The following is a 27,184-nucleotide window of genomic DNA, read 5'->3' on the forward strand; positions in this document are numbered from 1 at the left end:
CTACTGCTCTCAGAATAGCTCAGAGTTTAATAAGTATTTCTCCACCTCTGATCTCCAGCTTTTATCCAAATCAAAGACAGGGTTTGCAATTGGTCTGGTTGGAGGTATACATTTTATATTTGTACATTTTTTTGGTTCAAGGCATTCAATTGGTTGACACTCTAGTTGCCCTATGTCATTGCCATTAGTGAATGTGTGGTGTCAAATCGCAGACAAGTATAGTTGTTCATTTCCAATAATTGCTTTTCAACTGATGAAGATTGCCTGATTGATTTACAATGACAAGCCCTTGAGTTTCGCCCCTCGGGCAATTAGTTTAGTGGTTGGTTTATTCACATGGATGATATGTATTTCAAAGACTTTATTATGGATTTCCTTTCCACATGCTTCACAGAGCAGGTTGATGTTTATTGGGATGAGTTTTGTCCTGGAGGCAGAACTGAGCGATTTCCGCTAGATGGGCCAGCTGCAAAGTCAAAATTGGCTATATTGTAAAGATTCATGAAAATAACATTTCACTTAGGGCCCCCAAAAGGCAAGGGTCGGTTCTGATGGCATGTGGATGTGGGTGTGCAGATCTGTGGACCACTGCGGCCCCCTTATGATGAGTTCAGATTTGTGGCCCCCACCCCCACTAAAGTTGTCCATCCCTGCTCCACATTACAATAGTGTTGTTATTGCTCCAGAAGAAATTGTTCAGACAGCGACTATTTCATGATGATAACGTAAAAAATGAACTTTCACACTTGGGGCCTTCACAAAATGCAAACATAAAGATGTTGATTTCTGGTGCATATCTAGATGAAGTTGTTTACAGACGGTAAATGCTGAGGCACATTTCCCTCTGTTGGAAAAGGACTCTGCTATCTGGCGAGTACAGACTTGAACTAATCCATCAAACAGCTTTCTTCTAAGCAGTGGCTGTGGCCGAAACACAGAAGCCAGGTTAGAAAATAGTTCAAGGCTCCCAATCCTCGCCTGATTCCAAAAGTCAACTTTTGTCTGCTCTTGAATCAGTTCAAATTCATATAAAACCAAATATATGAGAACTGTAGCTCTGAGTGCGTCAAAGAGACCAACAAATGATGGTGGAAATGGTCTCCAGCGTGTAGCTGTAATTTACATATAGATGCTTATAAAAAATATATTTAAAAAAGGGTAATTGTGCGTGGTCTTATTTTTTTCAACGAGAACTTCAGTACTGACAGGAGCTGTACTTGACTGCACATATATTGTCTTTGTCTGAAATCTGTCTTGCCTACTATTACCTAAACTGCATATTGTGTACTAATCATAATACATACTATTTAGAACATACTGTTTCGTAAAAACAATTGCATTAATCAACAAATATCAGCATACTAGGCTCATCCTACTGAGAATACATCATCTAATGCGAAATCACTTTGATTCCCGCCATTCATTCATTTTGGTACAGTGCATCCCCTCAATTGATTATCAGCTATTGTCAAACACATGTCTGTCTCAAAAGACAATTATCTTCCTTAAAAGTTTGCAACGAATTATACGAGATGAAAAGCCAAATGTAATATGACATCCAGGTATTTAAAGCACACACATTTTGCTATATTTAACATACTATAAATATTTTTTTAAATTGCATACCCAAAATGTCTAGAATTGTATTGTTTGTTTTGACAGTGAAGTCATACTGACACTAGGGTCTGTTTTACAGATGAGCCCTGCATAAAAAGAGCAATCACATACAGACACTAGGGTCTGTTTTACAGATGAGCCCTGCATAAATACATCAAACACAATATACAAAATTGCAAAATTACAAAACATATTAAGAAAAACAGACACATTTATGAACATAGAGATCTCTGATCATCACTCTGAACTGTCCAAGGGGGAACAGAACATCTTAATTCAGCGAGCTATGGAAGTTGTTCCACATAAAGGGAGCAAAAAAACTTCATCTGCTTTTCCCAAATCTATGGAGACCGAAGGGGCCCCCAGTGTTGTCCAACCCTGAGACCCTGTTTGGTAATTCATACGTCCAAATTGAATTAATGATGATAGATACATAGGAAGTTCCTGCATTAGTGCTTTGTAGATAAACACAAGAAAAATATGCTCTCTCCTTAAATACAAAGATGCCCAACACACTTCTATAACCATCACTAGTAATACACCTAAGGGCACAATTGAAAACAGCATCTAGTGGTTTAAGTGTAGATGCTGCTGCATGCATATAGATAATATTCCCAGGGCCTGGACAATTTCCTTCCGATTAACAAAGTCAGGCATGCTTTGTTTCTGGAAAAGAAACCAACCTTGAACTTCAACTTCTTTACCAGCACAGTGATATGTTCCTTAAATGACAGTTTGTCATCAAGCCATACACCAAGATATTTGTAGGAAGGAACTTGATCAATTTGTGTACCGTTCAAACTAGTCATTACAAATTCATTTAAATCTGGGATATAGGACCTAATAAAAGCATTGTTTTGTTTGCATTTAGCACTAACTTTGAATCCAAAAGGACCCATGCAGTGCTTGGAAATTAGACTTAAAATGTGAAAAGGCTTGGCCAACCAATGGGGCAATGGAATACAACACAGTATCATCTGCATAGAAATTAATATATTATTTTTACAGCATTACCTATGCTATGTATATAGATTGAAAACAGTAGTGGGCCGAGTAAGGAACCTTGGGGCACTCCTTTATGTATCTCAATGAATTCTGATGTGACCCTTTATACCTTGATGGCCTGAGTTCTGTCATTGAGATAATTATGAAACCATCGGCAAGCATCAATAACCAACTCTATCAAGGACAGTCTACAGCAGGCCCGGGCAATTATTTTCCATGGAGTGCCATATTAGAATATATTTTTGCCATCGCGGCCAGATTCATATTACAGGATTATACATCATGTGTATGACTGTGTTGACAGATATCTACTGTAAATCACATCCAGAAATGTTACTTATTTAACTTTTTTAACATGCACAGAAATAAACCACATCCATGTTCTTCTTTTGGTAGGTATTTTCATTATTAAACATGCAATGAACTACACAGAGAGAAAAGTACACTGTGCATTCAGCACCATGGGCAGAACTCTTGTTAATGGTTATGCACAAAAACAAAAGAAAGAGAAAAAGCTCAACATTACATTTAAACTACTCAATCAGTGAAGGAGTGAAGAAGTGAAAACTCTGACTAGGCATTGACTAGAGCAGTGAAGTCAGGTATAGTTTCTGACATCGCTATGTGCAGGATTGCTGAGAAGTGAGAGTCAGTAAGAGATAATCTGTGCCTTGACATGTTATATTTCATCAACAAAAATGTCTGTTCACATACATAGGTTGACCCAAACAGTACAAACATCTTCTGAGCATGGCTCCTAATCTTTGAAAAGTTGAAAAGTTGAAAAGTTTTGTTCATCGAGAGATGCATAGAACCATGACAGTGACTGTCACGGTTTTCGTTGTTGGATGAGGAAGAGTAGTCGGACCAAAGCGCAGCGTGGAAAGTGTTCATGTTTTTTTATTGAACTGAACACTAATACAAAATAACAAGAGAATAAATTAAACCAAGGTGCAAACACTAAACAGAAAATAACTACCCACAAAAACCATGTGGGAAAAAGCTACCTAAGTATGGTTCCCAATCAGAGACAACGATAGACAGCTGTCCCTGATTGAGAACCATACCCGGCCAAAACAAAGAAATACAAAACATAGAAAAAGGAACATAGAATGCCCACCCAAATCACACCCTGACAACACCAAAATAGAAACATAAAAAGCTCTCTACGGTCAGGGAGTGACAGTGACATTGTTTTGAATAGTTCTCCAATCACTGTATTAGACTGAAGATCAAAAAACTCAAATTGCTGGTCAGTGGCAATTTACAAAAAAAAATTGCTATAAACTACAGTGGGTTCACAAATAAAGCCTCACCCTGCCTCCTGAAACAAGCATAGCCCGTGAAATGGCAAAAGCACAAGCAACACACACCTGAGTCACAGACCAGTATGGCAAACGGAGAGAAAGCAGAGGACTTGCTCATTGTATGGTTCCTGGCTGCACATACACTATACAAGTGGTGATGTAGAAGCAAGCAGTAAATTTCAGGGCAGTGAGCCAAAACACCGGTCAACAAGTTAAGGAGAGACAGGTAGCAGGAGCACTAGCTTAACAACTAGCAGCAGGGCATACACTCTCAAAGCCTAGAACGCAAGTACGGGTATTCGGACATGGCCAGTCACTAGCAACATATTCAGGCTTCTTTTTTAGAAAATCTCTACCAGACGGTGCCAAAAGTTGGTCCAATGACATGACTGTATTACAAAAAATTCAGTTCAGCTACCACTGGACTACTCAAAACTAGCACATTGTTGTAACTTTAAGAGAAAGTGTAAGTATTGTTAATGTCCCCAAAGAGGGAATATGTCTGGTGAAAGCAGAGTATGTGGGTAAGGTTAAGAATCTAAGAATCTGTGTGTGTGTGTGTGTGTGTGTGTGTGTGTGTGTGTGTGTGTGTGTGTGTGTGTGTGTGTGTGTGTGTGTGTGTGTGTGTGTGGTTGCATGGATGCGTATGTGTGTTCATGTGTGTTGTGCAAGGTCTGCCCCATTGATTGTCTGCAATCATGGAGGAGCCTTTGTCCAAGTCAGTCTCATCTCGAACAACCCAGAATCCTCACAACAATTTCCACAAAACACAGATACAGACCCTTGTGGATTTAGATACAGAAAGAAGGTAAGAAACAAAGAAAAGAAACAAAGAAACAAAATTAAATAATGTTTTTGCCCTGTTTGCCAGCACTAGTTACCAACTGTTCTGTACACCAGGCAAGGCTGATCATAAAAGAGAAGAGCCAGGCAAGGCTGATCATAAAAGAGAAGAGAAAATAAGAGAAAAATACAGCACTTACTGTATTGGCAGTTCCTTCCCATGTACTCCCCGGGGCATTCGCACGAGTAGTTGGCAACCAGATCTGTGCAGATGCCCCCATTTTTACACGGGTCTCTCTCGCATTCGTTAACATCTGTAAGAGCCAAGAAAACAGAAAAGAGGCACATTAATATCTTTGAAGCAGAAATGTTTGCAATTAGCAGGACATGGTTCCAATTAATTTGCATTCGTGGGGAATATTTATTGAATTTGCTCCATTTGATACTTGATTCTGCCTCCCCAAGATGCTTTCGCTGAGATGGAGCGGCTGGCTTCCTGAAGCTAATAAATCAAATGGTTTCCTGGGATCGACCGTTAATGCTACCCACCAATTTAAGTTTGGGACTTTCAACAAACATATATACAGTGGCTTGCGAAAGTATTCAACCCCCTTGGCATTTTTCCTATTTTGTTGCCTTACAACCTGGAATTAAAATAGATTTTGGGGGAGGTTGTATCATTTGATTTACACAACATTCCTACCACTTTGAAGATGCAAAATATTTTTTATTGTGAAGCAAACAAGAAACAAGACCAAAAAAAAAGACTTGAGGTTGCATAACTATTCATCCCCCCAAAGTCAATACTTTGTAGAGACACCTTTTGCAGGAATTACAGCTGCAAGTCTCTTGGGGTAGGTCTCTATAAGTTTGGCACATCTAGCCACTGGGATTTTTGCCCATTCTTCAAGGCAAAACCGTTCTAGCTCCTTCAAGTTGGATGGGTTCCGCTGGTGTACAGCAATCTTTAAGTCATACCACATATTCTCAATTGGATTGAGGTCTGGGCTTTGATTAAACCAGTCGTATGTTGCTTTAGCAGTATGCATAGGGTCGTTGTCCTGCTGGAAGGTGAACCTCTGTCCCATTCTCAAATCTCAGGAAGACTGAAACAGGTTTCTCTCAAGTATTTCCCTGTATTTAGCGCCATCCATCATTCCTTCAATTCTGACCAGTTTCCCAGTCTCTGCTGATGAAAAAATTCCCCACAGCATGATGCTTTCACCACCATGTTTCACTGATGGGATGATGTTCTCAGGGTGATGAGAGGTGTTCGGTTTGCGCTAGACATAACGTTTTCCATGAGGGCCAAAAAGCTCAATTTTAGTCTCATCTGACCAGAGTACCTTCTTCCATATGTTTGGGGAGTCTCTCATATGCCTTTTGGCGAACACCAAAAACATTTTCTTGTTTTTTTTCTTTAAGCAATGGCTTTTTTTTCTGGCCACTCTTCTGTAAAGCCCAGCTCTGTGGAGTGTACAGCTTAAAGTGGTCCTATATACAGATACTCCAATCTCCGCTGTGGACCTTTGCAGCTCCTTCAGGGTTATCTTTGGTCTCTTTTTTGCCTCTCTGATTAATGCCCTCCTTGCCTAGTCGGTGAGTTTTGGTGGGCGGCCCTCTCTTGGCAGGTTTGTTGTGGTACCATATTCTTTCCATTCTTTAATAATGGATTTAATGGTGCTCCGTGGTATGTTCAAAGTTTCTGATATTTTTTTATAACCCAACCCTGATCTGTACTTCTCCACAATTTTGTCCCTGACTGGAGAGCTCCTTGGTCTTCATGGTGCCGCTTGCTTGGTGGTGCCCCTTGCTTAGGGGTGTTGCAGACTCTGGGGCCTTTCAGAACAGGTGTATATATATACACTGAGATCATGTGGCAGATCATGTGACACTTAGATTGCACACAGGTGGACTTTATTTAACTAATTATGTGACTTATGAAGGTAATTGGTTGCAAAGGGGGTGAATACATATGCATATCTTTTCAGTTTTTTTTTTTTTGTTATAATCTTTTGAAACAAGTAATTGCTTAATTTCACTTCACCAATTTGGACTATTTTGTGTATGTCCATTACATGAAATACAAATACAAATCAATTTAAATTACAGGTTTTAATGCAACAATATAGGAAAAATGCCAAGGGGGATAAATACATTTGCAAGGCACTGTAGCAGGCTACTGCACCACTACTGTGTAGACTTGAGCTATGCAATGTAAAGAATGTACAGTACATTAGGTAGTAAGGAATGTACACATCTTCAATCTAGCTGGAACTATCTGGTCTCATGCCATTTCATCTACAGATCACAGAACAGTGACACATGTCAGCCATCATGTTCTTTAGAGGCAGATCAAAATCAGTGCTGTACTGTTTACATTCTAAAAATTCCCTATTGGTCCACAGTCTGTTTGCTATGTCTGTGATCTGATACTGACGTCAGATAGCGTTTGGGGCAAAGTCCTGCTGAGAATAACCTACTGTGAACCGGATGTGTTTCATGACAGGAGATCTCATAAAGGAATCCACTTTATGGCATCCTGCCAGTCTCATGCACACAAGAAAAAGGTTGGAATAGATTTTGAGAAGAATCCATAACTTGGCATTTGGAAACATACACATAAGCAAAGGTCTCATTTCCCCCTCTAGTAAAGTGAGTACTAAGACACTTAATCCCACTCTAAAGCATGCCCTACTCTTCAGTGACTAATAAACACTAAATTAATGATTATGGAACAAACTCTGCAAGCTTAAGGACACAAATATAAGCCTGTTAGGATGTTATTCTGATGATTTTCTGAGATGTTATCTTCCACATCTAAGTGCAGTATCCTTGCTAATACATCCATAATAGCACACATGCACTCGGATCAGCTGATGACATTTGGCCAAGCCCACAGCATACAATCAAAACTCCAAATTAAGGTTTGTCTATTTAGCAGCGTGACAAGACATTTGAAAGACAAATTCGATACTGTGTTCTAAAAGTTGCGGAGCGTCACATTCACAAAGGTATGCCTATGTCTATAGTGGCATGTGCCGTTTGAAAATGCTACCGTGTTCCAGGTGTGTCCCAGACAATGTTCCAGACATCATTCTGGGAACACGTGTGGCCCTCCTATAGGCACAGATTACACTGTGATATTCAAAGAGCACATATATATGTGGAGCATCAGTCACAGTAGCCCCCTACTCATATGATGCATGTGATGATGGAGAGAATACCCCTGCTGAGATGAACCTTCTCAACCTGACAGTGATGAGAATTCAAGCACTGAAACGAATAAAGATAAGCCCTCCATAACTGAGCAGAATCAGCTGGAACATGCACACCACAGGGGAACAAAGAGAATAACATTATATTTTGAAAAAAGCATATCATCTGGACCATATGTCTAAAGTGAGAAAGACAAGGGCTTTCACTGTTGCCACTACAAACATAGACATTGGTGGGTCATTCCGTGAAAAGAGTACCTTTGACATTTTAAAAAGAAATTGTGCATGAACATTGACTTTACATTTTTTTTAAATTTATATCAGACATTTTTTTATAAACAGTTGAAGTCGGGAGTTTACATACACTTAGGTTGGAGTCATTAATTTGTTTTTCAACCACTCCACAAATCTCTTGTTAACAAACTATGGTTTTGGTAAGTTGGTTAGGACATCTAATTTGTGCATAACACAAGTAATTTTTCCAACAATTGTTTACAAACAGATTATTTCACTTATAATTCACTGTATCACAAGTCCAGTGGGTCAGACGTTTACATACACTAAGTTGACTGTGCCATTAAACAGCTAGGAAAATTCCAGAAAATGATGTCATGGCTTTAGAAGCTTCTGATTCTGAATGTACATAATTTAAGTCAATTGGAGGTGTACCTGTGGATGTATTTCAAGGCCTATCTTCAAACTCAGTGCCTATTTGCTTGATATCATCGGAAAATGAAAAGAAAATCAGCCAAGAGCTCAGAAAAAAAATTGTAGACCACAAGTCTGGTTCATCCTTGGGAGCTATTTTCAAATGCCTGAAGGTACCACGTTCATCTGTACAAACAATAGTACGCAAGTATAAACATCATGGGACCACGCAGCCGTCATACCGCTCAGGAAGGAGACGCGTTCTGTCTCCTAAAAATGAATGTACTTTGGTGCAAAAAGTGCAAATCAAACCCAGAACATCAGCAAAGGACCTTGTGAAGATGCTGGAGGAAACAGGTACCAAAGTATCTGTATCCACAGTAAAACGAGTCCAATATCGACATAATCTGAAAGGCCGCTCAGCAAGGAAGAAGCCACTGCTCCAAAACCGCCATAAAAAAGCCAGTCTGTTGTTTGCAACTACACATGGGGACAAAGATCATACTTTTTGGAGAAATGTCCTCTGGTCTGATGAAACAAAAATAGAACTGTTTGGCCATAATGACCATCCTTATGTTTGGAGGAAAAAGGGGGAGGCTTGCAAGCCGAAGAATACCCTCCCAACCGTGAAACACGGGGGTGGCAGCATCATGTTGTGGGGGTGCTTTGCTGCAGGTGGTTCTGGGGCACTTCACAAAATAGATGGAAAAGTACGTGGATATATTGAAGCAACATCACAAGACATCAGTCAGGAAATTAAAGCTTGGTCGCAAATGGGTCTTCCAAATGGACAATGACCCCAAGCATACTTCCAAAGTTATGGCAAAATGGCTTAAGGACAACAATGTCAAGGTATTGGAGTGGCAATCACTAAGCCCTGACCTCATTCCTATAGAACATTGTGGGCAGAACTGAAAATGCATGTGCGAGCAAGGAGGCCTACAAACCTGACTCAGTTACACCAGCTCTGTCAGGAGGAATGGGACAAAATTCACCTAACTTATTGTGGGAAGCTCGTGGAAGGCTAACCGAAACGTTTGACCCAAGTTAATTACACAATTTAAAGGCAATGCTACCAAATAATAATCGAGTGTATGTAAACTTCTGACTCACTGGGAATGTGATGAAAGAAATAAAAGCTGAAATAAATATTTTTCTCTATCAATCTATTATTCTGACATTTCACATTCTTAAAATAAAGTGGTGATCCTAACTGACCTAAGGCAGGGAATTTTTACTAGGATTAAATGTTTGGAATTGTGAAAAACTGAGTTGAAATGTATTTGCCTAAGGTGTATGTAAACTTCTGACTTAAAATCTTACTAAGACCAAGAATCTTGCCAAAAATCTGTATTTTGACTGCCCCTCTGTCAAACCTGTGTCACATCTAGGAAGATTTTAACCCACTTACTCATTTCACCATCATTGTAAATCCCTAGTTTTTTGTGTTGCTTTGATAAAGTAAATTCTGAAGATTAGTGATTCATTTACATATTTCCCTCATTTTAAGGTCAACCCTGTTACGTGAACTGAACTCTCATTTGAATGTGTTGAAACTATTCCCTTGGGGAAAAAAAAATTCTAAAGAAAGATTGAACATTTAATAGTCAAATCATAGACTAAAATCTGGTGAGCTGATTCTATTCTTTTTGGCAATTTTGTCATCTAAGTGCAGTATCCAAGCTAACACATCCATAACACACATTACCTCACATCAGCTGATGGCATTTGGCCAAGCCCACCACTTACTATCAAAATTCCAAATTAGGGTTTTCTGTCTATATCTGAATTGAATTCTTAGTTAGCAGTGTGATGAGACTGTTGCAATACTGCATTCTGAAAGTTGAGGAACATCACATCCATATTGACATGTCTGTCTATTGTGGCATGTGAAGTTTACATGTGCTACCTTGACAATGTTTCAGACACCGTTATGGGAACACATTAGTACTCATTATAGGCTAACATTCCATGTATTTCCTATTATATTCAAAGAGCACATAGACCTATGGAGCACCAGTCATGATGATGGAGAGAATACCTCTGCGGAGATGAACCTTCTCAACCTGACGGTGAAAGCACTGAAAGCACTGAAACGAATAAAGACAAGTCCTCCATAACTGAGTAGAATCAGACAGAACATGCACCCTGCCGGGAAACAAAGACAACGTTATATTTTGAAAAGCATTTCATCTGGACCATATGTCCAAATTGAGAAAGACAAGGGCTTTCAATGTTACCACAATAGACATAGACATTGATATTGGCCTCACGTGGTAGGTAGGTAGGTAGGGGGCTGTGGAGTCCTGCTAAACTGCAGAATAAATTGATCAAAAGCACATCTCAGGGTTCAGTTCTGTTCGATTATGCATAATAGGTGACACAATTCCTCTTTGAACTTCGGGAGTGGGGAAACATTGTAGTCATTTAGCCGACACTCTTAACCAGGAGCAATTAGAGTAAAGCATCTTGCTCAAGGGCACATCAGCAGATTATTCACTTCGTCTGCTCAGGGATTGGCCCAATGCTTTCAACCACTAGACTACCTGCCACCCTGAAACAGACCTGACCAACTGCTCAGTTTGCAAAGACAAAGTAAAGGAGTAGACAAGGGCTCTATTCAACTAGGCTGTGTCCCACAGTTTTCAACCGATTCCATTCATGATGACTAGGATTAAATCATGCATGAAACACCTTTCTGATATGTCCAAGTGATATTTTGGCATGATGACATACAATTACCAACACATGTTGCTGATCATTGTTGTCAATACCCAGCAAAGTGACTCTAATAGTGTGATAATATTTGTTTGAAAGGAATCCAGTGAAACCCTGTAACACTGCCGAGGTGAGTAGAGCACATTTCCTGTTGGAGACCTTGTCTGTAACAGTGCTCTGTGATGGCACCAAAGGACAATTAGAGCTAATTATCCGTCCATGCGAGGGGCACCGTGATTGAAATGAGAGCACCCAGTTAGACACCCTGTCCCCCACTGACTAACATATTATTAGCTGTGAAATGAACAAACAAGCACTTGTCGGAGGGATTCCATCTTGATAGCAGGAGGCTGTCGCAATCAAGGAGGATTATGTTTTAATTAATTCAACCTAGAGGGGCCTAACAATCTCGTTAAGAATATTAACCTGACAAACACTGACTAGTTTCTGCATTATACATGACAACAAGGGCCAATCATCATTAAAGCTGAGATTTTCAAAACGGCTTTTCAAACTCATTATCCTGCATTATTTCATAGAATTGCATGAAGGAGAAAACCCCCCACTATGAATTATCAAAGAGGGGTCTAAAAAAAGACAACATAAATCAGTCATGCCATTCAGAGCTGAACATACAGCAGAGTATCGAATTGGCTGATTGGGACACTCAGATGGCATTTAATAGGGTTCCCACCTGCCTGTGTCCAGATGTCGGATCTCACGGACAGAAATGGTTGCATTTGTCTCCATCTCAACCTCTCTTTTTGAGGTCATTCAGGCGTCTTAAATATTTTGCACTTACAATGCAGCCATATGGCTAAATGTAATTGATATTTATCCCATAAATGAACATTATTAGTAGTACAGCACGTACGTGCCTTTTATACATCACTGGCATCTATAGAACCTTAGCAGGCAGAATACACATGTATGACACAACAGGTACCATAAGAGGTATAACAACATTAAAGCAGTTTTATACAGTTTAAAATATTACATGACATTATATTCTATAGCACATAACCCAATGCATCCCTCAGGCCACTACTCCACTATCACATATTTCCAATACAACATCCATGTGAACGTGTGTGTAGAGTGCGTGTCTTATCATTTGTGTCTGTGTCTGTGCCTGTACGTGTGTGTCTCGTCACAGTCCCCGCTGTTCCATAAGGTGTTCAATGCCACGATTTAGGGAGGACACAGGGACAGATTATATGGGGCGTTTGTTGGTGTCAAGCAGAGACCCAGTCAGTTCTTCAAAATCCATCTTCAGCTGTTCTGAGCTGTCCTTCATAATGTAATTGAATCCCACATGAACTATGATAGACTCAACTTCCTAATGCAGGTTTAAAATGTCTGGGAGCAGCTTATTGATGGCTGAGCCATTCAGATGACTTTTCAGTCATTTTGCAGACACTCTTAAGTAGAGCAACTTATAGTAGTGAGTGCATACATTTTTCGTACAGGTTCTCCCGTGGGAATCGAACCCTTGCATTGCAAGCACTCTGCTCTACCAGCTGAGTAACACAGGACCAGATTGCCCGCAGCAGGCCATAACACAGAGACAAACACAGCCAGGGCAATGATTTGCTCCTTTTTGAGAGGCCAGCCACCCCTAGAAACTCAGAGGTAGAAAAGTGAGACGTTAAAGTGCTGTGTTGCCGGTAAATCAGGTGAGAGAAAGCGGATTACTTGAGGGAATGCAGTTAATCCGTCCAGTGAGAGACGGAGAGAGACGGGGATGTGCTAGTCCATGGGGTCAGGTAAACAAACACCCTCCCGGTTGCATCTCGCTATACCACAGGCACATCCACAGGCACAGGGCCAAAGACTTAGGAACTGAGAGGAGTCCAAGGCAGCCTCTTTGCATTCGATTCAGTAATTAACATATAATAAGCATGTAACGCACCACACATTGCCAAATGGTTCAGTTTGCTAAGCTCATTTGATGAGCATGATTATGTGCAATCACCATTAAGCAGGGTAGGATGATGTGCTTCAAACGTGGTTTCATCTACTGTATTTAGGGCTGTTGTGATGACCATATTACCACCACTCTGTCAGTCATGAGTCATGACTGCAGTAAAATTCCACGTGACTGGTGAGTCACCGTAATCTCCTGTTATGCACTCTGGGCATGCTTTGGTAGTACCCAACTTGCTAATGACCACCAGGTCCTAATGGCCTGGTACTCAAGGCTGTATTGTCCCTCTAACCACTGACTCTGACATCAAATGCAAATGCAATCAAAAATCACATCAAACACTTATCATGTTCTAACCAGTATCTGCTTTTAAAACTCACCTCACTGGGACAATCAATTTGAAGAAAGAGGTTCAATAGCAGGTTGAAACTGAGTGTAAAGCATGGTCATTGTGGATGTCGTTTCAAAGCCTAACAAAATGAAATGGACAGAGCTTTCTATAAGGTGATGATTCATTCAAAACACCCATACGCATATTACAGATTATGCATATGCATAGGCTTATGTTCCATTATACAATACATACTGTACATAGCCTACCAACAATTAGGCATTGCAAATCTGATTTAAGATGTATTTGGTACGTAATTGGTCTAGCCTATACTCCAAAATATATATATTTTGAGTAATCACCTTTGAGTGTGGACAGTATTATTATGCATACTGGATGCACTGGTTACCTTATGGTACTCTCCAAAATGTATATCCATAAATCTGGGAGGTAACATTTAGCCCTAGGAGATGCTGTAGGTTCATTGATTGTGCAGGGTTATTTTGAATAGCCTAGTAATAAGGTTTTTTATTTATTTTCCTAATGAATTACCTTAGCTATACAGGATCTCACCACCATGCGTTTCCCTCTCCTCTCTCTCCTTTAATACTTTCTGCAGCGCGCGGCTGTCAACCGTTTAGTGAAATATGTTATGTTGCGAAAACATCAATGTTTCCAAGCAGATTTCACTTGGTTTCCCAAATTAAGCACTGGATAGCTGCAGGAACGAGGTTGGAGAGCCCATGGCATACAGAGTTTGGGTGGAATATCGCCTGTCCACAAGCGAGAGCATGCTCCTCAAACGGTGGTTGATAGGTGGAGTGAAATATTTGTTCTTATATTTATTTCTCAGCTGCTCATATTAAGCACATGCTCCACTATAAAACCATAGTAGCCTGACAGGCATCATTGAAAAATAGGATGGCCTCCATTCGCTATTCAAATGCATACAGACAACTTATTTTCTCCCTTGCCCCTGTTCCTGCCCATTTTACAATGGGCCATTCTAAATCGAAACAAATTTTACATATTAGTAAAGAAAATATGAAATTGACAATAGTATGATGGGTGGAAATATGAACGCTTGATGAGAGAGAGCTGAGCAGCCTGAGGCAAGTAAAAGAGCACAAGCATTTTTTGCGACTTTCACAAATCATCAATAACCTAGAGTTGCAACATGCAGCCCATATATGTTTTCATTTCTAAGACATTCTAAGGTTTTCTAAGGACACAACTAAAGTGGCTAAATAACTCTAAATCTAGCATATAGGTCCTGCTTCAAATGATCACTTTTAGCCATATAACATACAGTAGGCCAACTCATCTTTTATTCTCCTGAAATACATTTTCTTGTTATCATAATGTTTCTTTAGACCTGACTAAAATAAATAATGGATTATTATGGTGTATATTAAAATGATTTGTATTATTATTACAATGATTTATTACACTTTTTTTCAAATGTAGATGTTCAGGGGCTTTTATGCAGCTTTTATGCGTGGAGATGCTAAACATGTTTGTGCTAATTAACAGTCAATTACCGTGAGACTGGCTGGCTTAGGCATGACAATAACCTGCTGACAAAATGTCATAACTGTCACAGCCCTTACTTTTGAATTTTTTACTAATTTCAATCTAAAGATATTTTCAAGAGCACAGAAACAGTATGTCAAATTCATCTGTTTCATAGAATGTCATGCAATAGGTTTTCCATGAGCCCATGAAATACACATCATTCACAAATATGCACATTATTGTAGCTGAGAACCAACTTGTTTCTAGTCATTACACCACATCATATGAATGTGCAAAGAGAGAACAACACAAAACAAACTTGTACATCCAAAGCGATGAGTGATTTCATAATCTTCGTCATATAATGTACCATTATCAGAATGTTACTGAGCTGATCCTGAAGCGTTCATCTATCTCATCCAGACAAGCGCCTCGGGATCAAGTGAAGCTTCACTTTCACCCTGACTCAGCTCAGTAAAATTATACACAGAGGAGACGGCAGAGCAGAGGCTTAAACTGATTTGCTGTTCAGAGCACATCAGGCGTTTTTTTTTACACCGTCGGGCTAGGAGGGGTAAGGAGGGTTGGAGAGGGAGTGTGTGTGTGTGTGTGTGTGTGTGTGTGTGTGTGTGTGTGTGTGTGTGTGTGTGTGTGTTAATATTAAGGTTCTATATTTTCTCTATTAACTTGGCCTCCTCCCTCAGAACCTGTCAAGACCGCCCTCTGCATTCCCTGGCATTTTCATGACTACATCAGATTCTCTACTTTCTAAGAGATGCTACTACAGATATAGAATCTTAATTAGAGCCAGTTTGCTACAGCAGTAAAATAATCATGTAGCAATGGGAAATGTGAACTATTATGTAGATTATAATTAAGTGTCATTTTAGTAAGGGTCGTTACATTTTTCGTTGCCGCAAATCAAGCCTGAAATTTCAACGTTGAAATTGCTAACGTTAGAAGCCTTTTTAGAACTCAAATACACTTCCATGAAAATTCTCAGCAACAAAATAGTGATCAAATTTGATCCTAGATCTGTATAGCTAGAGTATAAGGGATATTTTTGATGGTAATACACATTTTGTATTGTGTAATATTTCAAGTAATGTACAAATGTTTCATACCATTTCACAGAAATATGCATTTACTCACTGTTGAACTACTCTAATTTTCAGTATGGGCACCTGTCAATTCTAAATCATAGAGCTAGGTTGATATAAATGCACTAGAAAAAACAAAATCAAATCATTTGCAGCAGGCTTTGGGTGGACCAGGGATAATGCATGCCAGATAGCCCATGCCACTAAGCCCTATCTCGCACCTCACCTCCCCCTCCCCCCTTCCATCTGGACCCCGATAACACCTTATTCTACAGTTAGACCTGGGGCCTGTTCTGATTGGACCAGCGTAAGGACTCACTCCCTGCCCCTCCCCCCTCTTGTTCTTTACTAAGCGTGTCTCAGTCGGACGATAATGAGAGTGATGAATAGCACTCTGTGGCAGAAAGGGATACTTGCGGAGAGTGCTAAACACTACAGCCCTGCTACACTACAGTCCTGCTGCACTACAGCCCTGCTGCACTACAGCCCTGCTATACTACAGCGCTGCTGCACTACAGCCCTGCTACACTACAGCCCTGCTGCACTGCAGCCCTGCTACACTACAGCCCTGCTGCACTACAGCCCTGCTACACTACAGCCCTGCTACACTACAGCCCTGCTGCACTACAGCCCTGCTACACTACAGCCCTGCTACACTACCGCCCTGCTACACTACAACCATGCTACGGTACAGCCAGTCCGCTGAATCTCATAGGCTCATACGTCAGAGAGACTATATAAAATCCCAGGAAAATGGTAATTAGTTTTACAATTGACTGAGTCACAACAACTCCGAACAGAAACCTATGAACAGATCCCTACCAGACAGGTAATCAAATCCACTGTGCTGCCCAGGTACACTTGACTGTGTGACTTAATCGTAATTGCTATATTATTTACGTTTCCCATCGAAAGGGTTTTTGGAAGTGACATGCGGCTTATACATATTCAACAGACTGTCAGTAAGCCTGATAAAGAGCACAGCTGAGTGACCCTCATTAAAATGAATGGGCACTAATAGCTTGTAGTCCTGTCACATTTGTAAATGGCCCAAACTTAATTAGCAGAATGAAAGGTAATCTCCTCACAGGCGTTGCCCCCGCATCACAACTACCACCTACTCTAAATTATGAAGCCATTTTAATGTGGCTGAAAATCCACGACTCTGTTTTTAGTACAGTACCCTTCTTCTTGGACAGGGCTATATGTAGAACTTGATCCTGACCTCTTAGTTTTGTTAAATTGGTTACTTTGAGTCACTGGTTGGATAATTACAGCTATCTGGGGTGTATTCAAAAGGGTGAAACATTCAAGTAGCAGCCGATAGAAATGCAGCGTGCCTGCAGGCTGACCTGGGTAATCAGTTGAACGGTGTTTCCTCCGACACATTGGTTGAGCTGGCTTCCGGGTTAAGCGAGCAGGTGTTAAGAAGTTAAGAAGTACTGCTTGGCGGATCATGTTTCGGAGGACGCATGACTCAACCTTCGCCTCTCCCAAACCCGTTGGGGAGTTGCAGCGATGAGACGAGATGGTAATCACGAAATTGGAAAGAAAAAAAGGGGGGGGGGTAGAGTAGGGGTTAGAGTTTAGGGTAGGGACGTGCAAAGGATTACGGATAGCACTAACCCTTCCTATATAGCAGTAATCATCCTACTTGAGATGGGTCAGGGTGTTCTCAAGGACAGGGTCAAAGCCTGATGATTCATAGTAAGCCTTCAGGGCTGATGTTCAATTTGATGTTGAAATACATGGCAAACCACATCTCTTCCCTGATGACTGAAATACATCCATGTGGGAAATGAAAAACAGATCTCCAGGTTGAGCTGTCACAGCTACCCTCGTGTTGGGCACAGACAGACAAACAGGCATCTCAATCTGTTGCGCAGAGGAACATACAGTGGGGCAAAAAAGTATTTAGTCAGCCACCAATTGTGCAAGTTCTCCCACTTAAAAATATGAGAGGCCTGTAATTTTCATCATAGGTACACTTCAACTATGACAGACAAAATGAGGAAAAAAAATCCAGAAAATCACATTGTACACTCTGGATGAACTGCAGAGATCTACAGCTGAGGTGGGAGACTCTGTCCATAGGACAACAATCAGTCGTATATTGCACAAATCTGGCCTTTATGGAAGAGTGGCAAGAAGAAAGCCATTTCTTAAAGATATCCATAAAAAGTGTTGTTTAAAGTTTGCCACAAGCCACCTGGGAGACACACCAAACATGTGGAAGAAGGTGCTCTGGTCAGATGAAACCAAAATGTAACTTTTTGGCAACAATGCAAAACGTTATGTTTGGCGTAAAAGCAACACAGCTGAACACACCATCCCCACTGTCAAACATGGTGGTGGCAGCATCATGGTTTGGGCCTGCTTTTCTACAGCAGGGACAGGGAAGATGGTTAAAATTGATGGGAAGATGGATGGAGCCAAATACAGGACCAATCTGGAAGAAAACCTGATGGAGTCTGCAAAAGACCTGAGACTGGGACGGAGATTTGTCTTCCAACAAGACAATGATCCAAAACATAAAGCAAAATCTACAATGGAATGGTTCAAAAATAAACATATCCAGGTGTTAGAATGGCCAAGTCAAAGTCCAGACCTGAATCCAATCGAGAATCTGTGGAAAGAACTGAAAACTGCTGTTCACAAATGCTCTCCATCCAACCTCACTGAGCTCGAAGCTGTTTTGCAAGGAGGAATGGGAAAAAATGTCAGTCTCTCGATGTGCAAAACTGATAGAGACATACCCCAAGCGACTTACAGCTGTAATCGCAGCAAAAGGTGGCGCTACAGAGTATTAACTTAAGGGGGCTGAATAATTTTGCACGCCCAATTTTTCAGTTTTTGATTTGTTAAAAAAGTTTGAAATATCCAATAAATGTCGTTCCACTTCATGATTGTGTCCCACTTGTTGTTGATTCTTCACAAAAAAATACAGTTTTATATCTTTATGTTTGAAGCCTGAAATGTGGCAAAAGGTCGCAAAGTTCAAGGGGGCCGAATACTTTCGCAAGGCACTGTATATAACAAAGTATTGAGATAAACTTTTGTTATTGACCAAATACTTATTTTCCAGCATAATTTGCAAATACATTGTTACGTTCCCCAGATTGTGTTGTAGTTTGTGTATTTGCATGTGTTTATTTCAGGAAATGGCTTCCTGAAATCCCTCAAGCAGCTGATTGGTCGACTCCAGGGCTAATTGGAGAGCTGACCCCGCCCCCTCGTCAAGACACAGCTGTCTCCAGTTACACATTCATTCTGAAGCTATATAAAAGCTAGTGTTCTGTTCAGGTGAGAGAGATTTGCTGGGAGGTCATTGCAGAGAGATTTTGCTGGGAGGTCATTGCAGAGAGATTTTGCTGGGAGGTCATTGCAGAGAGATTTTGCTGGGAGGTCATTGCAGAGAGATTTTGCTGGGAGGTCATTGCAGAGAGATTTGCTGGGAGGTCATTGCAGAGAGATTTTGCTAGAGGTTAATTTTGATGGGAGTTCATTGCTGGGAAGTTGGTATGTTCTGTGAGTTTGTTGCTCAGGTAGAGCTTAGTTGATGTCCTTTGTTTCTTAGTTTGTTTGTGAAATTGTTTAATATTCTGTTTCATTTGTTCCCAGGGGGGAAGGGGAAGGCACCTTGGGAGTGCTTAGACAAGAGGCCCGCGGGCATACATATACCCGTAGTATATTCACTGTCTAGGCACACTAGGTAAGACCTGGGCGGACCACCCCCTGTATTTTGGTTAGGGCACCAGGTGGTACTAAATTAGGTAAAAGTGGTTAGGCAGGTAAGATAGGAGAGGGGGGGCTTTGAGATTTACTTTCTTTGCTTTGGTTCCGTCCAGCCCCTTTTCCCCATATTACCGTGTAAAGGAATAAAGTCCTTGTAAACGGTACCACATTCTGTCTGTTGTCATTCTTACTCGCACCACAAAAAGTCCATACCTTTTTCGCTTCACGGAGAGTTTAGTTGTAGCAGGGTGTTGCGTTCCCTCTTCATAGAGGCGTGCGTAACATACATTAATAAAAAATCCTACATTTGAAAATCCTACAGTGATTTTCTGGATTTTTTCAAATCATTTTGTCTGTCATAGTTGAAGTGTACCAATGATGAAAATTACAGGCCTCTCTCATATTTTTAAGTGGGAGAACTTGCACAATTGGTGGCTGACTAAATACTTTTTTGCCCCACTGTATATCATTAACTTATCAGCCATTCTACAACACACTGAGGTAAAGATGGCAGCCATTGATTATAGGTATTCCTTATACCGGGATAGAAATTACATGGTATTTTCCATTAGGTGGTTCCTCATGGTGGAGAGTAGTTCAGAATGCAAATATAGAATGATTCTTCCCTACAGGCTGATTTCTGTGTTCTGCTGCCTCTAGTGCTCGTCTTCTCACCACTTCAGTGGTTCAACACTCATCTTGTTTTTGTTTATTTTTTAATATCTTCACTCACTCCTGAGAGTTTTGAGGTTACGGTGTACACTCACAAAGCAGAAGATGGATAAAAGAACCATCATCTCTCAGGGAAGGACAGGCTTGCTAACTCAGTGGGTTGAAAGTTGAGAGTGAGGTCTTCATTAACAGTAGCTGAAATAACCTGGAATAAATACAATGAGCTACTTCAAACTCTAGAATTTTTTCTTACACGCACAAGGCTCAGTGTGAAGTACCAGTGCTCTTCTTGGTCTGTTGATATCTTAATTTGAGGGGATTTTGATAGTTGAAAATATTTGACTAGTGTAATTGAAGTCAGACCTCGGGGGTGAAATCCTATTAGCTATGTAAATTGCATGGAAAGGAAACAGTCAGCGTTATTTTCCCAGTTTTGCCACTTGTTAAATCTGGATGTATACTACAGCCTTCCGTGTTGTTCATGTGATGGGACTGGGTGCCTGTGAGGTGAATTGTGTCCAGTTCATCTCTGTTGACAGATAAGGCCGCGACATGGCCCGTCTCTCACACTCACATCACAGAGCTGTCTATCTAAATTAGTCCGTCAGTCACAATTACATACAGATCTCACAGGTCAGCAACGTGAGTGTTTCCCCCATAAAGGAATGTCTTAAACTCCATCCCAGTACACAGCTTACTCAGCTTCCCTTTTCCTGTATTGTTGCATGTCATGTATGAGATCCCCACTGAGGGACATGATGATACATTTAGTGGTGAATGAGGGATTAAGAGCAGTGTATTGAAAGGACACACGTACTCAAGTGGGATTTGACTAGCGAGGAGCTACTCAGAAACACACTGTGAATGGTGATGGTTGAAAAGACATCTAGAATGCTGGGGAGAATCATGTAAAGCCCTGTTTACATTGGCACTTTGAAGTCAATCCAGGTTGGGCGGGCCTTGGTGGGCTAGCTCAAATTGCATTTCCACTGCCTCCAGAAATGAGAAATGATGTAATGTTGTTAGGAAGCCAATATGTGACATCAGCTAGCTTCGCTAATGTTATTAGCTAGCAAGATGTTTAATAATTTAATTCACTCTCACCATGCTGAAACTAACATTACCCCATACTCATGCTAGTGCCAGCCAGACTCAGAGCCATGTATTTAGTTTGCTGACGTTAGCTAGCTAGCAAAACAGTTAGTGTTATCGCTAGCACAACAGGCTAGGTAGCTAGCTTAATTCCGACCTTGCTTGCCATAGCATTGGCTATTAGCTAGCTACCTAACCAAGCAAATCAGATGCCAGGTTTGTTATGATGTATCTAACGAAGCTAGCTTTCAATATGAACTGGCCAGCTAAAATTCCTGCAAGCTCACGTTAGCTAGCTAGCTAGCTAGCTTGTTTCAACTCTGATTTGCTAGCTAGGTAGCTAGCATTCGAGGGCTGAACGTTCTCATGAACGTTTATTGTGTAGTGCAAAAATGAATAAAAGATCCAGCTATAGTGGTAATTTTTGTCATGTCTGACTATTTTAGTACTGCTTGCCCAATGTGCTAGCTAACAGCAACAAGCTCTGACGAGCTAGCTAACATTGTGTCAGCATCCAGCAGTGATCAGCTTGGTGGTTACATAGTAATGGTATCACCAGCCCAAATTCAAATTGAGCTGTTACCAGTTGTGAAACTGGCCCGGGTTTCTCTCAACCCAGCTCAAATTTGAAAATTCCATTCGAGCCAGCTCAAATTTGGCCCTAATTTGGTCATAATTTTAAGTGCCAGTGGAAGCGGGGCATAACAGACAAAGCATCCAGGAGAGAGACAGAGTCACCAGAGGGCTGTATGTCTGGGATTCAGGGGAGATGTAAAGAGCCCTCGACACCCCGGCCGAATGGCACTCTGTTGAGAGCTCAGTGAGTCATCTTAATAAGCTCAGAGTGAGCATCTACGAGACATATGAAAGGAATACTAATCAGTCAGAACAAGAGGGTCTGATCTACCATGGGCACACTTCACACCATGGAGATTTTCTAACAAGGACCTTTAAAGACTAAGCCCATCAGTTGAGAGAGATGAGGAGGATATGAGGTAAGGGGAGGAGAGTGTGGAAGGGGGCTTTAGGGAGAAAGAGGTGACAGTGTTGGAAAGTTCATTATTCCCTGTTAAAATTCAACAACAAATCAATAAATAAAAACAGTAAGGTTCAAATAACTTTAGTGGTTTATGTGGTCATTTGGTAGACATTCCTATCCAAATAGACAATTCAGTATTATTGGAATTGAATCAACTATGTGAGTCCTACTGTAACAGTATAACTTTAGACCGTCCCCTCGCCCATACCCGGGCCCGAACCAGGGACCCTCTGCACACATCAACAACAGTCACCCACAAAGCATCGTTACCCATCGCTCCACAAAAGCCACGGCCCTTGCAGAGCAAGGGGAACTACTACTTCAAGGTCTCAGAGCAAGTGACGTCACCGATTGAAACGCTAGTTAGCGCGCACCACCGCTAACTAAGCTAGCCGTTTCACATCCGTTACACTACCAGCATCAAAACCTTGTCAGCATGGACCTCTAATGCTTCCAGATAGAAGTTAGGTAGCTCAGTAAGAAATATGAGTCTGTCTTCAAGACAGCCCACAGATCTGTGGGTTTAGTTCAAAAGCTGGCAAGCAGTCCACACTCAAGCTCTGTTTGAGTCATCTCCTGCCAAGCTCAATCTTTGTGGTCATTTGCCTTTATGCCATCAAATTCTGTCCAATAAGTAACGCTGATACATTATTTCCATTTCTAGCGGACTATCAGAAAACAATTAATGCCTTGCCACTAAAGCGCTGACATGAAAAACAATTGAATAAGACCTGCTTCAGAGTATTTGTAGCTTTATAAGGCACTGCAATTGACATCCATCTACATGACTCTAACAGCTAATGCAACAAAGCACCAGTGTAAAAGCCTCGCACCATGTGTTTAAACCTGGAGGATATCCAGCAATCATTTTACAAATAGTCAAATTTGTCAAGTAGAAAAAAATAGTCATGGTACACTTGATCCTGCTGGTTTTCACAATTAACTGAAAATATATGGTTTATGCAGACTCAATATTGATGTTGACGCAACAAATTAGAATGCTGCAGTGGTAGCACTGGGGAATCAATTCAGAGCCAATTCAATTAGTCTACTCCTTCCTAACCCTTTATCTCTGTGCTGTTTATTTAAAAGGTCCAATGCAGATGTTTTTATATCAATATAAAATCATTTCTGTGTACTGCATCATATGTGGGGGATGACATGTTTACTGTTGCCCTGTTTTCAATTAAAATAGTCAAACATTTGCTAAAACTGCTTCTTACCAAAGTGCAATTTCTAAAGCAATAATTTAGCTAGGACTGTCTGGGAGTGTTCTCAGTGGGGAGGGGAAAACTGAAAACCAGCTGTTATTGGCAGAGAGGTTTGGAACTCTCGTTTCTAATTGGTCAATTAACTAATTTACCGCCTAGTGAGGCCAAAAGTTCATCCCACCAAAACATGAAATGTCAGTCTTTTCAAATTGTTCCATAAACATAGTGTGAAAATATATTTAAAACACAGGTTAATCATATGTTTGACTGCACTGAGCCTTTATTTGTAATTTTTTAACAAGGCAAGTCAGTTAATAAATTCTTATTTACAATGACAGCTTACCGGGAAACAGTGGGTTAACTGCCTTGTTCAGAACAACAGATTTTCACCTTGTCAGCTCAGGGATTTGATCCAGCAACAGTTCAGTTACTGGCCCAATGCTCTAACCACTAGGCTACCTGCCGCGCCAATGAACACTGATGTTTCAAATCAAATCAAATCAAAATGTATTTGTCACATGCGCCGAATACAACCGGTGTAGACCTTACAGTGAAATGCTTACTTACAGGCTCTAACCAATGGTGCGAAAAAAAAAGGTATGTGTGTGTGTGTAGGTAAGTAAAGAAATAAAACAACAGTAAGAAGACATTTGAAAAAAGAGTAGCAAGGCTATATACAGACACCTGTTAGTCAGGCCTATTGAGGTACTATGTACATGTAGGTATCGTTAAAATTACTATGCATATATGATGAACAGAGAGTAGCCGAAGCATAAAAAGAGGGGTTGGCGGGTGGTGGGACACAATGCAGAGAGCCCGGTTAGCCAATGTGCGGGAGCACTGGTTGGTCGGGCCAATTGAGGTAGTATGTACGTGAATGTATAGTTAAAGTGACTATGCGAATAAGATAAACAGAGAGTAGCAGCAGCGTAAAAGAGGGGTTGGGGGGGGGGGGACACACACACAATGCAAATAGTCTGGGTATCCATTTGGAGTCTTATGGCTTGGGGGTAAAAACTGTTGAGAAGCCTTTTTGTCATAGACTTGGCACTCCGGTACCGCTTGCCATATGGTAGTAGAGAGAACAGTCTATGACTGGGGTGGCTGGGGTCTTGACAATTTTTAGGGCCTTCCTCTGACACCGCCTGGTGTAGAGGTCCTGGATGGCAGGCAGCTTAGCCCCTGTGATGTACTGGGCCGTACGCACTACCCTCTGAAGTGCCTTGCGGTCGGACGCAGAGCAATTGCCGTACCAGGCAGTGATGCAACCGGTCAGGATGCTCTCGATGTTATAGCTGTAGAACCTTTTGAGGATCTCAGGACCCATGCCAAATAATTTTAGTTTCCTGAGGGGGAATAGGCTTTGTCGTGCCCTCTTCACGACTGTCTTGGTGTGTTTGGACCAATCTAGTTTGTTGTTGATGTGGACACCAAGGAATTTGAAGCTCTCAACCTGCTCCACTACAGCCCCATTGATGAGAATGGGGATGTGCTCGGTGCTTATTTTCCTGTAGTCCATAATCATCTCCTTAGTCTTGGTTATGTTGAGGGATAGGTTGTTATTCTGGCACCACCCGGCCAGGCCTCTGACCTCCTCCCTATAGGCTGTTTCGTTGTTGTTGGTGATCAGGCCTACCACTGTTGTGTCGTCTGCAAATGAATGATGGTGATAATGATGGTGTTGGAGTTGTGCCTGGCCATGCAGTCTTGGGTCAACAGGGAGTACAGGAGGGGACTGAGCACGCACCCCTGGGGAGCTCCAGTGGTGAGGGTCAGCGTGGCAGATGTGTTGGTACCTACCCTCAACACCTGGGGCCGGCCTGTCAGGAAGTCCAGGATCCAGTTGCAGAGGGAGGTGTTTAGTCCCAGGTTCCTTAGCTTGGTGATGAGCTTTGAGGGTACTATGGTGTTGAATGCTGAGCTGTTGTCAATGAACAGCATTCTCACATAGGTGTTCCTTTTGTCCAGGTGGGAAAGGCAGTGTGGAGTGCAATCACCTGTGGATCTGTTTGGGCAGTATGCAAATTGGAGTGGGTCTAGAGTTTCTGGGATAAAGGTGTTGATGTGAGCCATTACCAGCCTTTCAAAGCACTTCATGGCTACGGACGTGAGTGCTACGGGTCTGTAGTCATTTAGGCAGGTTGCCTTTGTGTTCTTGGACACAGGGACTATGGTGGGCTTGAAGCATGTTGGTATTACAGACTCAATCAGGGACATGTTGAAAATGTCAGTGAAGACACTTGCCAGTTGGTCAGCACATGCCCGGAGCACACGTCCTGGTAATGCGTCTGGCCCCGCAGCCTTGTGTATGTTGACCTGTTTAAAGGTCTTACTCACGTCGGCTACGGAGAGCGTGATCACACAGTCGTCCGGAACCGCTGATGCTCTCATGCATGCCTCAGTGTTGCTTGCCTCGAAGCAAGCTTTGAAGTGATTTAGCTCATCTGGTAGGCTCGTGTCACTGGGCAGCTCACGGCTGTGCTTCCCTTTGTAGTCTGTAATAGTTTGCAAGCCCTGCCACATCCGACGAGCATCGGAGCCAGTGTAGTATGATTCAATCTTAGCCCTGTATTGACGCTTTGCCTGTTTGATGGTTCGTCGCAGGGCATAGCGGGATTTCTTGTAAGCATCCGGGTTAGAGTCCCGCACCTTGAAAGCGGCAGCTCTACCCTTTAGCTCAGTGAGAATGTTGCCTGTAATCCATGGCTTCTGGTTGGGGTATGTACATACAGTCACTGTGGGGACGACGTCCTCAATGCACTTATGGATGAAGTCAGTGACTGATGTGGTGTATTCCTCAATGTCATCGGAAGAATCCTGGAACATGTTTCAGTCTGTGATAGCAAAGCAGTCCTGTAGTTTAGCATCTGCTTCATCTGACCATTTTTTTATAGACCGAGTCATTGGTGCTTCCTGCTTTAATTTTTGCTTGTAAGCAGGAATCAGGAGGATAAAGTTGTGGTCGGATTTACCAAATGGAGGGCGAGGGAGAGCTTTGTACGCGTCTCTGTGTGTGGAGTACAGGTGATCTAGAATTTTTTTCCCTCTGGTTGCTTATTTAACATGTTGATAGAGATTTGGTAGAACTGATTTAAGTTTGCCTGCATTAAAGTCTCCGGCCACTAGGAGCGCGGTCAGTGGTTTCCTGTTTGCTTATTTCCTTATACAGCTGACTGAGTGCAGTCTTAGTGCCAGCATCTGTCTGTGGTGGTAAATAAACAGCCACGAAAAGTATAGTTGAGAACTCTCTAGGCAAGTAGTGTGGC

At 41.5% G+C, this 27,184-nt stretch overlaps 1 protein-coding gene across 3 annotated transcripts in view; it reads right to left on the reverse strand.

Annotated features, from left to right (window-relative positions):
• LOC110525311 (EGF-like repeat and discoidin I-like domain-containing protein 3) overlaps positions 1-27,184 on the reverse strand; it is a 195,048-nt gene that overhangs the window by 87,666 nt on the left and 80,198 nt on the right. For all 3 annotated transcript variants that reach the window (XM_021605324.2, XM_036979443.1, XM_036979442.1), the window contains one exon: positions 4,913-5,026. In XM_021605324.2, coding sequence (XP_021460999.2) covers positions 4,913-5,026 — 114 coding nt within the window. The remainder of the gene's footprint in view (positions 1-4,912; positions 5,027-27,184) is intronic.

The sequence above is a fragment of the Oncorhynchus mykiss genome, chromosome 6 (assembly GCF_013265735.2).
Source record: "Oncorhynchus mykiss isolate Arlee chromosome 6, USDA_OmykA_1.1, whole genome shotgun sequence".
NCBI lineage: Eukaryota > Metazoa > Chordata > Actinopteri > Salmoniformes > Salmonidae > Oncorhynchus > Oncorhynchus mykiss.